The 17,994-nt window shown below is 41.0% G+C and overlaps 1 protein-coding gene across 4 annotated transcripts; it reads left to right on the top strand.

Moving 5' to 3' along the window:
- The first annotated feature begins 805 nt into the window (after positions 1 to 805).
- kcnt1a (potassium sodium-activated channel subfamily T member 1a) lies at positions 806 to 17,714 on the top strand. 4 transcript variants are annotated; one of them, XM_079552115.1, is made up of 31 exons: positions 806 to 1,059; positions 1,921 to 2,076; positions 4,924 to 5,003; positions 5,621 to 5,768; positions 5,856 to 5,903; positions 6,458 to 6,506; positions 6,602 to 6,661; positions 6,958 to 7,032; positions 7,117 to 7,200; positions 7,943 to 8,037; positions 8,121 to 8,301; positions 8,364 to 8,528; positions 9,514 to 9,650; positions 10,707 to 10,770; positions 10,906 to 11,014; positions 11,395 to 11,503; positions 12,689 to 12,838; positions 12,948 to 13,177; positions 13,346 to 13,574; positions 13,754 to 13,859; positions 13,949 to 14,121; positions 14,767 to 14,838; positions 14,917 to 15,051; positions 15,127 to 15,238; positions 15,311 to 15,412; positions 15,593 to 15,676; positions 15,748 to 15,876; positions 16,338 to 16,626; positions 16,703 to 16,765; positions 16,833 to 16,917; positions 17,057 to 17,712. In XM_079552115.1, exons 1-31 carry the CDS (start codon positions 896 to 898, stop codon positions 17,172 to 17,174), a joined length of 3,801 nt encoding a protein of 1,266 aa, XP_079408241.1. In that variant the 5' UTR covers positions 806 to 895; the 3' UTR covers positions 17,175 to 17,712. The 4 variants fall into 4 exon arrangements, with proteins under 4 accessions (XP_079408241.1, XP_079408240.1, XP_079408239.1 ...); XM_079552114.1 differs by having other exon boundaries at positions 15,127 to 15,412; positions 16,706 to 16,765; positions 17,057 to 17,714; XM_079552113.1 differs by having other exon boundaries at positions 15,127 to 15,412; positions 17,057 to 17,713.
- Positions 17,715 to 17,994: the final 280 nt, after the last annotated feature.

The raw sequence follows: 17,994 nt of genomic DNA, 5'->3' as shown, positions 1-17,994 counted from the left end.
TGTCACTCTATCTCTCCTCACTTTGCAAACTTACAGACTCATCACTTTAAATCAAAGGTTAATGGCTTTTACCCATCCCCACTTACTTGAAAAAATGTTAATTTACAAAACGTACAACATTTATTTAACTGGTGTGCTCCTGTGACTAAACGGTGTCACCTTTTCTCAACCTTGTGTAACCAGCGAGTGACTCACGTCGCCGCTCCCACGTACAACATTTACCTTGAGTTTATTTGATGAAATGCGCATCTCTACAAAATACTAACAGCCAACCATCAGTGGCATCTGCTCTAAACATGAGCGTTCAGTTCATTTCCTGAGCATCCTGGCCATTAAACTAAAACTTACATCATTTTCTGTGTCCCTGATGTGAAGAGCGACGTGTGTGTGTCACAAAACTCCTCCGCAAACCAACCTATAGAGAAATGTATCCACCACCACAATCTGTGTCATTCTTCATGTCATTTCAAGGTCTTCATGCAAGTATTAGCTCTTTTCTAAAATATCTTTACATGAGCACATCTAGACTTCAAATGAATAGCCATAACATTTAAATCTATAGGTTCTGCAAATGCAAACAATCAGCAGCACATCTGATCTGCGCAGCTTCCAACAGAGGGTGCTAATCTCTGCAGATGAGGAGTTTGTATAAAAAAAAGAAAAAGAAAAAAAAAAAGAACAATTTGATGATCACCTCCTGGGATTAAAGCTGTCAGAACCTCAAAGTGTTCAGAGCGCGCGGGGAAGACTGTGCCCAGGAGGTCAGTGTGTTGAAGCTGTTTGCTGTGGTTGGTCTAAACTTCAAGATGCCCTGGACTTACTTTGGGCTCTCGGTACAAGTCACCTGAGCGCTTTTCACAACACTTGTTTCGGGAAGTTGGCCGGTCACTGTCCAATGCCAAACCAGCAAGAAGACTTTGTGAAGGGGGATTCCACGCGAACCGACGCATCTCTCCAATCCGGCGCGAGCCCCTGTCCTCAGGCCAACATGTGCAGTGAATGTTACGTGAATCAGTCATTTGTCAACGATGATGGGACTGTGATCGACCAAAACCCGCGGTAAGACAAACTCATTTAAAGACACCGAACCTAGTTGCAAGTTGCAGTCATATCCGTGTGGTGAATATGTTTTAAATTGTAATCTACATGTTTTATGAGCGGTTTGTAGTTTCTTTCCCCCGACATCATTCCTTTGGCTCGCATTCACTGAACCGACACTGCTGTTCTGTGCGCTTTGATCATGCATCGTCATTTCTGTGCATACAAGTGTGCTTTAGGCTTTAACATCTCACCTTCACTGGATCCAGACCATAACAAATTATGAGATTATATAATCTGCATTCAGCGATTGGTGACACGTTCAGAAATGGACCAAATTAAAACAAAATTCTTCAGCTCTGAGTTTAGTTCTCACAGTGGTGGTGGTGGTGGTGGTGGAGCCAGGTTTATTTTGTGTAATCAGTGTTTGATCAATTTGTTAATGGAGTAATAATTAAATCTGTTTTCAGCATTCACAAGATTTAGTGATCGACAATATTGTGTTACAATCATTTGTGATGTGTAAAGATTATTAAATGCCCTTGTTTTACAGTGTATTGCAAAGAGTTTAAGTCCAGAGTTAATCACTCACCTTATTGCTTCAGCTGATTGCCATCTCATCCTTGTGCTGGGGACCACAGGTAACCTTTCATGGTCGTCCCCTTTAATTTACCTCCATTTTTATTAATTAACTCTCCTTATATCACATTCTCTGTGTTAGAATGAACTTTGCTTTAACGTGCTTCACTTGAGTTGAGTGACTGTGGGATAGTGCATGTTTTTTTGATAGTGCTTCCTGCTCATTCGCTGTGCTCTCTGTACTCAGCGTTTAGGTCTTTATCCCTTCATGCCTCTTTTAATCCTAGTTTTCCTACAATGCAGCTCTGCAGGACCTGCGCAGAGAGGCAGTAGTGGCATCATACTGAACATCTCCGGCCTGCATATGGAGCCGGTGGAGAGTGAGGTGCCGCCTCTGCCCCCCAGGTTTCGCTTCAGGGACCTTCTGCTCGGAGACCAAAACTTCCAGAATGATGACCGGTATGTTTGACAAATCAAGATTAGTTTTTAAGATGTATTTAATTGCTCTATAAACAGTTAGCCCTAATTATGTTTCCATGCATCAACTTGGTTTCTGTGTTTACGGAGTGCATGTAGCGTAATACTTGCTGAACACTGTCTTTTGCTATTTGAGTACCCTTGTGTGTTCTTAAGATGTCATCCTATTCTTTTTAACTTCCATACAACGTATTTACCTGCTGTTACTGCCCACAGCATTTTAATAAGCCACACCCCCAATCTAGGGTCACTTTGTCTTTGACATTCATGGATGTTAATGGGCAGGGCCTTTCTGTGTTGAGTTTGCATGTTCTCCACATGTCTGCGTAAGTTTCCTTCCAAAAACATGCTGGTCAGACTATCCCATAGTGGCAGCTCACAGTGGACAACCATCACTCTGTTTAATGACAACTAAAGCACCTTACCTTGCCAGTATGGAAAAGCATGGAAATATGCTAAATGAATAATCACACTGCACTAGAAAGCAAGTGATTGATTCCAGTGAGTGCTGAGGAAACATGCCAAACGACATGATGTTTAGATGAGTGTTGTTAGTGGCCAGCAACACTTTTTCAAATATAAGTGGAAGGCGCTGTCCGTGGTGCTGAAATGCTGTGCTCTTAGTGCCCGGACATGACCAAACATACAGTGATGATGTGCTACCCTGAGGTCAGCCTGTTGTTCTGAAGAGTGAAACAGGGTGACTGACCTTCCTAAAACGTCGGAGCTTTTGGTAAAATGCTGCAGCTGACCTATTGTCTAAGCTTGATTATTTATAATTATTATGGTGATACAGTGTTTTTGTATATAAGCTTACTGGGCTTCAGGCTTGGTTTTATGCTTGTTCCTGGAGCTTCCATTCACAGCTGTGACTCAGTTTGAAAATGTCACTGGTCACATCTGCCCAGGGTTGATTCGTTACTCAAATGTTCCCTTTGCGAAGGCATGCATGCATAAGGAACACGCAAACAAACACAAGAAGCCACACAAAAGCATAATCTTAAATAGAAGCTTTTCTCTATGCTCCATTCTTGCCAACATTAACTGTTCAACTACAAATCTGCAATGATTTAACCTTGAGATAATAATCGTATAATATATGCACAATAACACATGTTTTTTGTTTACACAACTTAATATTTGGCACAAGTCTGTTTTCAAAGGCTTCTATAATATATTAATATGATATGACTTTCATTTACAAATAAGTCAATATAATTTAAATTGATAGAATTATTCTTATAACATCTCACACATGACAGTGTCTTCAGATGGGCATGTTTCTCGCCATCTGCTGTTTTGAGAAAGAGAAGGACAGCTTTTCCCGCTGCAGTGCCAGTCAGAGGGTTAGATGGTAGACACAGCACAGCGAGTCCACACAAACCCACCTCTGCTGATGACGAATCGCGGTTCACCTGGTGGCATCTGAAGTACGTGCCAGTCAGTTGTCAGGCTGCCGCTTTATGAGCCTCAGCCAGAGTTTACAGTTTGTCACAGGCTATTTTGCTGCTGCAGAGGACCACAGCATCATGCTGGTTATTCAAGTCTTTGCATCGTTGCTGTGGAAACAGGCGAGAGAGAAAGCGGAAGAGGAATAAATGTCTTTAAGTGTTTACATAAGCACCTCTTTTCGCATCTTACTGTCAGAGCTAAACAGTTTAAAGAACATTTGCTTGTTTACACTTGTTTCCAGCGACGTTAAATTGTTACGTAATTGAAAGGTTTCGCACGACGCAGCTACAGGTTACCTACTCGGCACAAATTTCCCTATGGAGCCTGGCATCGTCATCCCGACCTGGGTCAGTACAGTCACGGAAACGTGGAGGTGGGAGGCTTTTGGTAGTGATGGCGGACCAAGGTAGGGATTAGTATTTGCATTGCTAATGTCGTCAGACACCAAAGTTTAATACATGTGTAATGTTCTCAGCATTTTGCTTTTGTGAATACTTTAAAAAATATAACAATCTGTGGACCACTTTGTCGGAGACTGTGAGACCACACGGTCCAAGGTATGACTCATTCAGACCAGTTCAAAGAGGATCATAATAGACTTCTCAACAAGAGATGATTAAGGGTCATTACGGGCACTATTGTGCAAATAAGCATGCGACTGTGAGTGGGCGGGGAGCTCAGGTACTGTACCTTGGCTCCATCTCAACTGGATTCAACTTTATTACCATTTTTCTTCATTGATTTATACTCATTAACAGCAATTATTATATAAAGATGTGTGGCCACAAGGTACAGACTATTTCATGTAGAGATCGAACGTTTAAAATAGGCTTGATGCAGTTACTCCTCTGTGATCGTCCAATCAGTTTGTATCTGATTTGTCTTTGCATTAAGCTTAAGTCATAACCGCCTTAATAAATCTTTATCCACACTTTCTCTCTGAAGATTATGTATATTAATTATGTCCTACATAATCTTCAGAGAGAAAGCATGGATAAAGATTCATATAAAACTGTTTTACAAGCCTTTGCTTTGACCACCTGCTGTTTTTTACATTTTGTATTCAATGTGTGTATGAGGTGGCATATGTTATAGATGTATATATATATATATATATATAGAGAAAATGTTTCAGTATAAAATTGTGAAATTTACTTCTACTGTTTTTTTAGACATTTTTTGCATCCTTTTATACATGTCATAAAATTGTGGATTCACTGTTTGGGCTGCAAACTCCTTACAGTGGGAACCAAATCAGACGTGGTTCTTATTTACCTCTGGTCAACATTGAGATCTTATCACTGCTCCCTGAATGTCTTATGTTTCCTTTATTATGTACATGCCATTTTCCTGATATTCCCTCTTTGTTTTTTTTAGGGTTCAAGTTGAGTTTTACGTGAATGAGAACACATTTAAAGAGCGCCTGAAATTGTTCTTCATTAAAAACCAAAGATCTAGTAAGTACTTTGCATGTGTGCCCGCCTGCATATGAATGAACAACAATGTCCTCAAATAAATATTAGATGAATAAATTAATGTGAGTAGTGGATATAGTGTACGTATGTATCCATCCATGTATCCAGAACCAGAACCCCTAAGGCCTTTACCTGCACCCCGAAGTTCTGTTCATAAAGGTAATGAGCAGAACCAGGGCAGCCGTACCGGCTTTGCTCTGCCCGAGTGAGAGACCTGTTCCCAACCCAGGACATGACTCTCTTGTTCACTTGTGCTGAGCTGGAGGCTATGAGCAAGCCTACACCAGCCTGCTACCTCTGTGGGCAATGCCAGTTTATGGAGGTTCTAATCCCTCTCAAGTAGTTGGGTTCCAAAGCCCAAGCTGTGTGTGGAACTGAGCCCAACTATATTTGTCCGGTTCCACTCAACCTATCGCACAAGCTCAGGCTCCTTTGCCTCCAGCGAGGTGACAGTCAGATGCTGTGCACATGGACCGGCCTTTGACTGCCACACAATCCTCTGTAGCCAACCCCTACTGCTCCCCTAGCCATCCTTCATTGTCCATATAAGTTTGATGTTAACATTGATAATCATAATAATAATCTCCTTTCTTAACAAGGCCTGAGGATTCGTGTTTTCAACTTCTGCCTGAAGCTGCTCACATGTCTACTGTATATAATCAGAGTGATGACAGACAACCCCATACAGAGCAGCCACAGCAGCCTCAGCGGTGGACAGACGGGCACTGCCAGCACCAACACCAAATGGTATGTTCGTCTTGGTGCTTTTGTGCCGATTCTAATACACAAGTTCTACCTTCCTTTAAAATAAAATCTTCTCAATCTTCTGTTTAGTGTTGACTGTCTATCTAATGCATCCAATCAAGACCGTGAAATTAACTGGTGAGCGACCATGCTGATATAGTGTTCTTAAAGGAATAGGCCACCGTTTTTATATACTAAGATATGTTCTTACCTCACTTTAGTCGAGTTAATATATCCCCGTCTGGTCATTGTCCGCGCGCTCTGTCACGCAAACGGAGCACATACGCAGCCTCTCCCATATGTGACATAGCTCCGAAAAAGCTCACGATAGAAGCTACCAAGCTCTTCCACGTGTTCCCTATTTAAATAAAGTTACGTGAAGTGTTTTCATGCGAAGTATATTTACACAGAAATGTAACGTGTCGATTTTATAAGCAAATAAAAAGGGGGACTATATTGTGAGGCGTAATGATACGAGGAGCACAGCGTCCGCGTAGTAACTCCTAAAGGTTATTGACGGAAGTGAGCGGGGGGAAGCGTATGTGCTCCGTTTGCGTGACAGAGCGCGCGGACAATGACCAGACGGGGATATATTAACTCGACTAAAGTGAGGTAAGAACATATCTTAGTATATAAAAACGGTGGCCTATTCCTTTAACATTGGTATTGACCTGGTCTTCTTATTGTGATAGGGAACTGATCTTTTGGGTGGATAGGAAAATCCCTGTCTGGGCCATTCAAGTAAGCCACCATTTAAACTCTAATATCACTTTATGTGTTTTTATTTTCTCATGGTAAAGTTACTTCAAACATTGAGTGCTTTGTGGTTTGTACAGGTGATCGTAGCCATCATCAGTTTTCTGGAGACGATGTTGTTGATGTATTTGAGTTACAAGGTGAGTCAACACACGCAGCTCCTGCAGCCTTGACTCTCATGTGAATGATCATTTTTCTTATGTACAATTAGCCACTTTCAGTCTGTGAGAATCCATAAGTGCAGTAATTAGCTCCAATTGTTATGAAGGGTGCTTTAAGGATAGATGCTAATTGCAGTGTCAGGTGGAGGGTAAAGATTAAGTGCTCATGGAAAGAAACAGGTGACAGTGAAGATATAAGTCTCCATGGCAACTCAAAGCCTCATATTTGCACTGGTAAAGTGTTTTTTTCTTTTTTCTTCTTCTTTTTTTTACAGGGAAACATTTGGGAGCAGATATTTCAGGTGTCCTTTCTCCTGGAGATGATCAACACAGTCCCTTTCATTATCACGGTAAAATTATAGATGTTTTAGGCGGGGAAATTGAAGTCTTTCTTCTAAACCTTTAAGTCACATCTTTGTTGTTGTTTTACTTAGATTTTCTGGCCCTCCCTGAGGAACATCTTCATCCCTGTGTTTCTTAACTGCTGGTTGGCCAAATGTGCTTTGGAGAACATGATAGTGAGTAATAGTTTTGACCTAAATGTTCCTGTCCGAATGAGTTAAATCAAAGCCCTCTGACTCACCCCTTGGAGGCTGGAGGACTTTTATTTGTTGTCACTAACTCTCACAGACGATCTTCTGCTTTAGTTAGTCTGTTATTCTGTGAACCATCAACTCTTTTGGAGCATAGAAATTCACTCTGGAGAGCATTTGACAAACACATTCTTTTTTCACCAGAACATTTGATTTTGCTGTAAATACCGTGTTGTCCCTGATTTTGCAACCCTACTACGACTGAACCGAGCGCATTTTCTCCAGTTCAGCTGTACCCAAATCTAAAAGCTTCTCGACTGGAGAGCAATGGTGTAGCGCCTCATTCGAAAGCTAGGAACTACAAGAGTGATCGGAACTTTGCTGTCACATTGTTGCTGCGTTTTTGTCACATTTTGGAAGCGTTTTTGTCTCTTTTCTTGGCGCTTTTCATTGCTTATTTTGCTGCTGTTTAATCACGTTTTTGTCACTTTTTCATCACCTTTCCTAGCTTTTTTTAAATCAAATGTTTTCGTCTCGATTTTGTCACTCTTTTGCTGCGTTTTGAAGCTTTTAGATTGGGGTAAAGGCAAACTGGAGAAAATGTGCTCAGTCCTGGTGGGGGTTAAGAGGTTAAAAACATTAACCAGATGCACTATGGCTAAATCATGTAGGATTTTGTTCATATTGATTGATTTGCCATCAGCTTAATTTTCTTCTTGTGTTGCAGAATGACGTTCACAGGGCAATTCAGAGGACGAACTCGGCCATGTTTAACCAGGTCCTGATACTCATATGCACATTGCTCTGCCTCGTCTTCACTGGGTGAGCAGTCACTGAGCCATGAGCTGTTGGTGTTTGTAGTTTCTAGTGCTATTGTTAAACCCATGCACTTACTTTTGCTGTAGCACGTGTGGAATCCAGCATTTGGAGCGAGCTGGAAAGAATCTCTCGCTTTTCAATTCCTTCTACTTCTGCATTGTTACCTTCTCCACTGTGGGGTTTGGAGACGTCACTCCCCGAATTTGGCCATCGCAGCTACTGGTCGTCATCATGATCTGCGTGGCACTGGTGGTCCTCCCTCTGCAGGTAATCAGATCCTCTATTTTGTGACCAAATTATATTTTCATTCCTTTTTCTTGCCTTGACAGTTCGAGGAGTTAATCTATCTGTGGATGGAGCGACAAAAATCAGGGGGAAATTATAGCCGTCACCGAGCCCAGACAGAAAAGCATGTGGTGTTGTGTGTCAGCGCACTGAAGATCGATTTACTGATGGACTTCCTGAATGAATTCTACGCACATCCCAGACTACAGGTACAATCGAGCTCACCTAACACACAAAGCTACATTTGTTGATTTAGAGTCTCTGCAATTGACTCACTTCAGTTTTGAAATTAGACCAGGGATCTGCGAGTTCAAGCAAATATGACCTGTCATACTCCTGTATATGAGGTTTTTATGCAACAGAACTTAATGACAGGCTCGACCCATCCATTTTCTTCAACTGAGAGCAGAGATGCCCAGACTTCCCGATCCACGCACACTTCCTCCAGCTCTTCTGGGGGGACCGCAAGGCGACAGCAGGCCAGCTCGGAGACATGGTCCCTCCAGCGTGTCCTGGGTCTTCCCGGGCGCCTCCTCCCAGTGGGGCATGCCCGGAAAACACCTCTCCGGGGAAGCGACTGGAAGGCATCCAAAACAGATGCCCGAGCCACCTCAGCTGGTTCCTCTCGACTGCTCTAAGCTTCTCCCGAGACTGAGCTCCTCACCCTGTCTCTGAGAGTTCGCCCAGACACCCTGCGAAGGAAACTCATTTCTGCCGCCTGTATCCACTATCTTGTCCTTTCAGTCAATACCCAGATCTCATGAGCATAGTTTTAGTCTAGGAGCGTAGATCGACCGGTAAATCGAGACCTTTGCCCACTTATTTTTATTCCTTTTTTTTTTTTTTTTACCAATTTAGTCAACTGGGAACAAAATATTTACAAAGACAACCTAGACAAGACGCTTTGCAGAGACACTACAAAGACAGTACAAACAATGACCATTTTTCATCAGAACATAGTTATCTTTGACAATTTAGTTTTCTCTGGTTTTATATTTTTGACACACTGAATGAGAACATAAAAATTGCTAAACAGTTTTATAACATTTTTATAACATAAAAGAACCTAAACACTGTGCCATAAAAACGTATGCAATGTGTAATTAACATAGTCTACTTGTATAACGGTTTACTGTTTTTTGCACTGTTTCAATGTTCAATATCAATGTATAATTTGTGTTTTTTAATTATTAGGATTATTACGTGGTGATTTTATGTCCAAGTGAGATGGACCTCCAGGTGCGCAGAGTGCTGCAGATTCCTCTGTGGTCACAGCGAGTCATTTACTTACAAGGATCTGTCCTCAAAGACCAGGATCTGCTCAGAGCTAAGTAAGTTTCTGTCATCTTCAATACATTGTTGTCTTTGAGAGTGGTCTGGCAAATGACATGCTGATGCAAGTGGTGGGACTCGATTCAAATCTGTAATTGAGTTAATTATGGCCTTTATAATTAATTCATCACAATTAATCGCATTTATTTAGGGGTTGTTTTTATTGTTATTATATTTTAGATGCTTCTTTTCCCACATTTGATCCTTTTTCATGGAGATGTGAGGCCTGTGTGATCAATTCAAACACTTCAAAGACAATAGCAGCTTGATTTATTTTGGAGAATGATTAAAGTTTATGTGGCTTAACTGTGTGAACAAGTTTGAGAGTAAAATTGTTTTTGGCTTAATGTGGTTTTCGTTCCTAAGCAACGTCTCGCAGGAAAAAGGAAACTGACAAGTGTCTGCACTGTAAAGTAAAGTGTTGTTCATTTCCATTCATATTTGTAATCGCACTAAACCTTATGTCGTTAACTACAAACTTCAGCCATTGTGATTTAATTTACAAAAAAAACCTGGAAAACTGCACAAGGAAGGATTTCACAGTCAGTGAATCGTAACTCAGCGAAAAAAGTCCAGAGTAATTATAAAAACTTTGCTTTTTGAAAGCTTTAGGAATTCTTGACCCAGCGATTGAAGGTTAGATTTCACTGAAGCACTTAAGAGAGTTAAATGGAAAAGTTTTTAATTACTGAGAAGCTCTTTCAGCTCTTTAGTGTGTACTTCTAACTTTACAATGCATTACTAAATAGCACAACTGTTTGACTGACTTCAACTTGTGTTTAGTGAACAAAATGTAGAAAAAAAAGTCCAGTTGTTTTGTTTTTATGATGAAAGATTAGATTAAAACATGGAGACTGTGTGTGTCACTGTCATATCTTACATCTGCCGTTAATTTCAAATCCACCCACACTTGTTTTGCATTTTGTGCTGGCTCTTCTTATCATATGCAAAACAGTTACACATTCAGTCTATGTGAGCATTTCAGGAATTTGAGGATAAACTGTAAGACTGGTCATAAACATCATGACATTTGAAAATGCTTTTTATGTCTACAGAATGGATGATGCTGAAGCATGTTTTATTCTCAGCAGTCGTAATGAAGTGGATCGCACGGCAGCGGTGTGACACTTGATACCTAATAATAATCAATCCATTGTTTGAGCTGAAATAAATTAATGGAATTAATACTGTCAATCTTGATTACATTTAATTATTCAGAAGTGATTAATATATATTTTAACCGTCTCCTCGCAGGACCATCAAACTATACTGAGGGCTTGGGCCGTCAAGGACTTTGCTCCAAACTGTCCACTTTACGTCCAGATACTTAAACCAGAAAACAAGTTTCATGTCAAATTTGCAGGTGAGTCTTTACAATAATAAGAAGAAGAGTCATGATGAATGAGAGAAGAGTTTGTACTTCTAAAGCCATGTACGCATCCAGCTCTGTACCTGTTTAGTGGATCTTTGTTTTATATTCCGACACAACAACATGTGCAAACTGTATCTGAGAGGTTCAGTTTTAGTGGCACATGGCGAGGTCTTTATGGAGTCACTCTGATGTTGCCCAGCAACGGGTGAAGACAAGTCATTGTGCCTTTTGGTACTGCTGCTGCTTTTTCAAAGAAGAAACCAAACATGTTGAGATTTAGCAAAAATGTGTTTGTGTTTCTACTTCTATAAAGAATCAAAACACATTAAGACCACATTTAGTAAAACAAGTTCTTTGTTTCTTTGTTTCAGATCATGTTGTGTGCGAAGAAGAATTCAAATATGCCATGCTGGCTCTAAACTGTGTGTGCCCGGCCACCTCCACTTTGATAACACTCCTTGTGCATACTTCACGTGGACGGTCTGTCAACTGCCTTTTGGCTTTTCATTTTCTCCTAAGTGTGCTTTTAGATTCATTCTGTAGAGAGAACATATTTCTATTTTGTCACAAGAGAACTGACAAAATGACACGAATAAAAAAAAATGAAAGCATAGTTTTTAGTGGACCTCAGCGTGAGTCAGACGAAGTGCATTTAACAAAAGGAGAAGCAGGCAGAGCCTAAGCGGGTTTGTTCCTCATACAAAAGCATAAAAAGCTCAGTGTGAAACTGATCACTCCCAGCAAGCCAGCATTACACTTTTACATGGAGGCCTCCATTATGCAGAAACTGTAAGGGGAATCAATTGACTGTAGCTTCTGTTGCTGCTGGTATTTCTTACTTTGAGAAACTGATGCTAACCAACAACACCACTAGAAAATGATGGACGTGAGCTCACTGATAATAACCTGGTGACCAACTCATACTGTGCACAATATGAAAACACATGAACATAGTCATACGTGCAACAAGATCCACATCATGTTTTACACGGGTTCAAACGTGGGGAGTTAATATTTGGTACAAGACATCCCTATCAAAGCACTGTTTCGGTTCCTGCAGAACCACTGTGCCACACTTCACCCTCACCTATGTACGCACTGTTCTTGTGAGCACTAATATGGTGCATGGACATGTGGCATGTTTACTTAAGTTCCATGTAATTGTATTTACATGCAGCTTCCAACCACAATATTTATGTATTTTCAGTGTTAAATTTAAATGATGCTCATCTATAAATGTTGAACAATTGACTCTGTTTAAATTGGAGAGACTATTTTTCAACCGCAGCCACGTAGCTAATAGAGGCAGGATTCTTTGTACTGTAGGTTGACTCAGAAAGCACTGTTCTGCTGTGATTGCAGCAGGTGGTTGATTGGATTGGGAGTGAGAAGCAGTAGCCAACCAGGAGCAGAACTGGAAAATGGTTCTCCGTGGTGCACCATTGACTGAAAAAACATCATTCTACAGTCCGTGGGGCACACACAGTCAGGGTTCATGGAGGGAGAAACACATGCTTCAGGAACACATAAAGGAGGAAGCTGGAGGAGTAGGGCCATAGGAAGATTGACTACTTGAGGGAGACAATTTAGCAATTTAAGTTTCACATGGGGTGTATCTTGTACATGCAAAAAAAATGTATTTATTGATTTTATTATTGATTTTAGAGAAGGACAACAGTCACCTGAGCAATGGCAGAGGATGTATGGATGTTGCTCGGGGAATGAGGTCTACCACATTCGACTTTGTGACAGCAAGTTCTTTGGAGAGTATAATGGCAAATGCTTCACATATGCATCCTTTCATGCACATAAGAAGTAAGTGAGACCTTTTTTAAATGACAAGGTTGTTTGTTCCTTTGTGTTTGTCTCAGTTCTTAATTGTTAAATTCCACTTGACCCTTTCTCCTCTGAACATACTTTTCAGGTACGGTGTTTGTCTAATTGGCATTAAGCAAGAAGACAATAAGAGCATCCTGTTAAACCCAGGTCCACGACACATCATGGCTGCCACAGACACTTGTTACTACATTAATATCACAAAGGAGGAAAACTCTGCTCTCAGTTTTAACCAGGAAGAAAAGAAAGGCAAAGCTGCTGTGGGGATTTATGATGGACCTGGACAGCTTCCTGTACACAGCATCATTGCCAGCATGGGTAACCAGAGACCACAAATACCTATTGCTTTATGAATGTTTTATTTTTCTCTTTTGCTTGATTTAAGTTTTTTATTGCAAACTTGCAGTTTCAAAGAAATAATGATACACATCGTAAATAATGAAATAGTTAAATCAATAAGATTTTCTTTTGTTTGAAAATCTGTAGGCACAGTTGCCATGGACCTTCAAAACACAAGTCCACCCAATGCCACAGGTGGAAATCGTGTCCCATCAACCACAGTAAATGGGACCGGGGGCCGGCGGCCAAGTATTGCACCAGTTCAGGAGATTGCAGATTCCTCTTGTATTTTGCCTTGTGACCTTCTTAGTGATCAATCTGAAGATGACTCCGTGTTCTCAGATGAGAAAGACCAGTCCTCTACAGAGCAGGGACAGTAAGGATACTCATGCATGCAGCTCTTCATTTATACCACATCTTAGTCGTTTCAAAGTCATAGTGCAGATGCCTTGTTTCACGCTGTTATTGCACAATAAAAGACAATCAATATCTGAAATATTCACAAACCTGTACAAAGTGTTTGTCACTGACTCAAACTCCTCTTGATTCTTCCAGGTATGTGAAAGGGTATCCTCCTAACTCACCCTACATTGGAAGCTCGCCCACATTGTGTCATTTGTTAGCTCAGAGAGCCCCGTTCTGCTGTCTACGACTGGACCAGGTGGGGGTTTTCCTACTGTATACTCAGGATTAGTCACTCCACTTTCTGCGTTTGTGTTCCATATGTTACATACAGTCTGTTTTATGCAGGGATGCAGACACAACAGTTTTGAAGATGCCAAGGCATATGGCTTTAAAAACAAGCTCATCATCGTGTCTGCTGAAACGGCTGGAAATGGCCTTTATAACTTTATTGTCCCTCTCAGAGCTTATTACAGACCGAGAAAAGAGCTCAACCCCATCGTCTTGTTGCTGGATAATCCGTAAGTTAATACTGATGTACAATTTTCATCCAGTTTTCTTGAATTTGCTCATTCCTATTTCATATTTGAGAACATGGTGTATTGTAAAAGCTCACGTCAGCAGAGCACTTAGGCAAAGGCTGAGGAGGCGGGCCGACATTGTCCGTCCTGACGTTAGGTTACAGCTGCTGCTCAGCGTCACGGTGTGTTTTGAGTGACAAAGAAAACACTGCTTCACACTTTAGTGCCAGACTGTAACCATGGCAACACTTTTCCTTGAACTTAGATGAAACATATTGCTGCGACTGAAAAGTTCTATTCAGGAATACATCATGCTTTCAACAAGGCTCGTTGTGTGATTTCGTCCACGACATGTGTGCTCTGGGAGGCATGTTGTACGACAGCCTCCTGCAGCACTCTGTCCTCTGTTGTCGCGCACAAATACAAACGCCCACTCACTCATACATCCAATTCAAGCACATACACAGCCTTGAGCCTTGTGTCAGCAGGACTAGCCTTCTGCCATGGTTGGTAGATGACGACAGCTGTTAATAAAGTGACTAAATATGTCTGAGTGAGCTCTGACTGGTGTCAGGCAGACTGAGATGTCCTTCAAGCATATGTAGACAGGTTTGTTGGGGAACTAACAGATATTTTGTCTTACAGTCCAGACAATCACTTTCTAGAGGCTATCTGCTGTTTCCCCATGGTTTACTACATGGCTGGCTCTATAGACAAGTAAGTAAAGGAGATTGTAGTCGGCAGCACTAATGTTTTAGTTGTACAGTAAGCTTTGTGTTTGCTTTGGTGGTTCAGTTTAGACAGCCTGCTGCAATGTGGAATCATTTACGCAGACAATCTGGTTGTTGTGGATAAAGAAAGCACTATGAGTGCAGAGGAAGACTACATGGCTGATGCCAAAACTATTGTCAACGTACAGACAATGTTCAGGTGATTTCTTTCATTCTGTAAAATAAAATAAAATGTACATTTCCTTTATATATACTGTACATCTGTCTGTTTCAGGTTGTTTCCCAGTCTCAGTATCATCACAGAGCTAACCCATCCATCCAACATGAGGTTCATGCAGTTCAGGGCCAAAGACTGCTATTCCCTTGCACTCTCCAAACTGGAGAAAGTAAGATTTCCCTGGACTAAGCCTCTCTTTTCTGCAACTGTGTGGACTTGTCACGTGTGTCTTTGTTTGCAGAAAGAGCGTGATAAAGGCTCTAATCTAGCCTTCATGTTTCGTCTTCCATTTGCGGCTGGCAGAGTGTTCAGTATCAGCATGTTGGACACGCTGCTATATCAGGTTCATGTTGAGATATTCCATTTTTTTGTAATCCCGACTGTCCCCCACAGCACATGTAAACAGCATTTTTGAAACTGTGGATCTAAGACGCCACCTTGTGTCCAAAGCAAAGAACTCCCCGATGAAATGAACTGTTGCTCATTTCCTCTGCTGACTGATCTTTTCTTCTTGTGATTTCAGTCTTTTGTGAAAGATTATATGATTCTTATTGCGAGGCTGCTCTTGGGATTAGACACAACTCCTGGATCTGGTTATCTCTGTGCTGTGAGTAACATGTCACTGTTATATATATACACTCAGACTTTTCTCCGTTACTCAAGCCTTTTCATTTCAAGATGAAAGTTACGGAGGAGGATCTTTGGATCAGTACTTATGGAAGGCTGTTTCAGAAGCTTTGCTCTTCCAGTGCTGAAATTCCTATTGGAATCTACCGCACAGAGTCACACATTTTCTCTACATCTGAGGTAATAAAAAGTATCTTTCTCTATTTAACCTCTTACTCCCACCTGAACCAAGCACATTTTCTCCATTTTGACTTTACCCAAATCTTGAAGCTTCTTGAACAAAGCGTCAAAATAATGACAAAAACAAGACGAAAATAAGGATGAAAGAGTGACAAAAACATGCCTGAAAAGTGACGAAAAAGCCACAAAAACCTGATTAAAACGTGATGAAAATGTTGGGGGAAAATGGTGTCTAAAAACTACAAAAACATGACAAAAAAGCCTAAAAAATGTGATAAAAACATGTCAACAATGCAACAAAAAAGATGATCACTTTTGTAGGCCTTAGCTTTCAAATTAGGTGTGACTACACTGTTCTACAGGCTGTAAGCTCCAGTACAGAAGCTTTTAGTTTTGGGTAAAACTGAACTTGAGAAGATGTGTTAAAGTGTGGGGTAACAGGTCAAACTTCTTGATCCCAGTCTCAGGTGTCAGTGAGCGTAGATGACGGCGAGGACACTAAAGACCGGGGATTTGAACTTCGAAGCGTTGATCAGGCCGACCCTTCTCTGCGGAGGAAAAAAAGCATGCAGTGGGCACGCCGCCTGAGCCGGCGAAGTGGCAAGTGGCAGAGCGTCAGCCGCGACTCCACCAAAGACCATTCGCAGCGCATCGCCCAGCAGCGCCTCTACAGGCGATCTGAACGAGAAGAGCTGTCAGAGCTGGTCCGCAACCGCATGAAACATCTGGGACTGCCCACATCTGGATACGGTGAGCGGGACACACTCTTTGTTTAATTAACGTTTGAAAACAATGTCTTAAAATGTCCATCTCATGTGAATCCCAGAAGATCTAACAAATCTAACAGCCAGTGATGTCATGAACAGAGTCAATCTGGGTTACCTACAAGGTGAGGAATTCAAGCCAAGCACAAATCTGCTCAAGTACGGACTTTGACCAACACATTGTTTTTACAGATGAGCAGAATGATCAGCAGAACACTCTGTCTTATGTTCTGATAAACCCTTCCCAAGACACCAGACTGGAGCTGAATGACATTGTGTAAGCGTCACTTCTTCACTGAGAATAATAGATTCATAGCAAGTGAAGAATCTCATCCCTCTTTATACTAAAGTGGCATTTGCTACATCTGTACAGCTGTTTTGTTTGTTGTTATCTAATTCACTTCCTGTTTGTTTAGCTACTTGATCCGGTCTGACCCTCTCGCTCATGTGCCAGAGGAGCGTCCCTTCCACAGCAGCAGCCTCAAAGAGCGCCACGAGTCCACCTTTGACCACAGAGACAACACTCAGCTGTGAAGGACACTGCTGTCCTTCTTGAGTGAGCTCATGTGCATAACTTCAAGACTTTGTGTAACAGCTCTACTGTCCAGCACAGTCAGTAATAGAGTGCCTCCTGATTTGTGGATCAGCTGTACAGCACAACACAACTGTTGTTGGATCATTGTTGCCTTCTGTGCTTAAACAGTTAGAAATGGTTGAAGGTTTTAGAGTAGTCAAAGCTTTTACTTTTTGAGATTCTGCCGCAGTTTTAGTCGTGCGGCGTTTGCATTATGTAATTAATCTGATAGACAGTGTATTTTGCCAGACTTTGTTTATAGTTACTATTTATAAAACGGTACAGTATGAATATAAGTAAAATGTTGTAGTTTTTTATAGAATTTAATTACATTAAGGCTTTTCTGTTTGTCTCTGTTGTGAACTTAAGAAAGGCTAATGCACTGAAAAACAAAAAACAAAGACAAAATGTGATGATGCACAGCTTTTTCACTGCGTAGTTGACATTTGTATAAAGAAATATCTCCTGTTTACTCACAGTGACATTTCTTGGCACTTTTCCTTTTTAATTAATTAATTTGGCCTCATCTTTCACAGAATTGAATATAAATGAAAGATTTATTATTACAAATACGTTACCGATTTGACTTCAACATTTTGTGCTTTGGTCATTTTTTGCTGCTAGACAAACACTATAGATGATTTCTCCAGTTTATTGCATGGATGTATTTATATACCTCAGTTCAATTCCAATAAGCTCTGAGCAAAAACATCTGAAGACAGATTCCCATACAAAATGTGAGCGTGGCCTGGATTTGTTTTGACCTTTTGTCAGTTTTTG

The sequence above is a fragment of the Gobius niger genome, assembly GCF_951799975.1.
Source record: "Gobius niger genome assembly, chromosome: 2".
NCBI lineage: Eukaryota > Metazoa > Chordata > Actinopteri > Gobiiformes > Gobiidae > Gobius > Gobius niger.
Note: the sequence above shows the minus strand (reverse complement) of the source record. Positions and strands in the feature narration are given on the sequence as shown.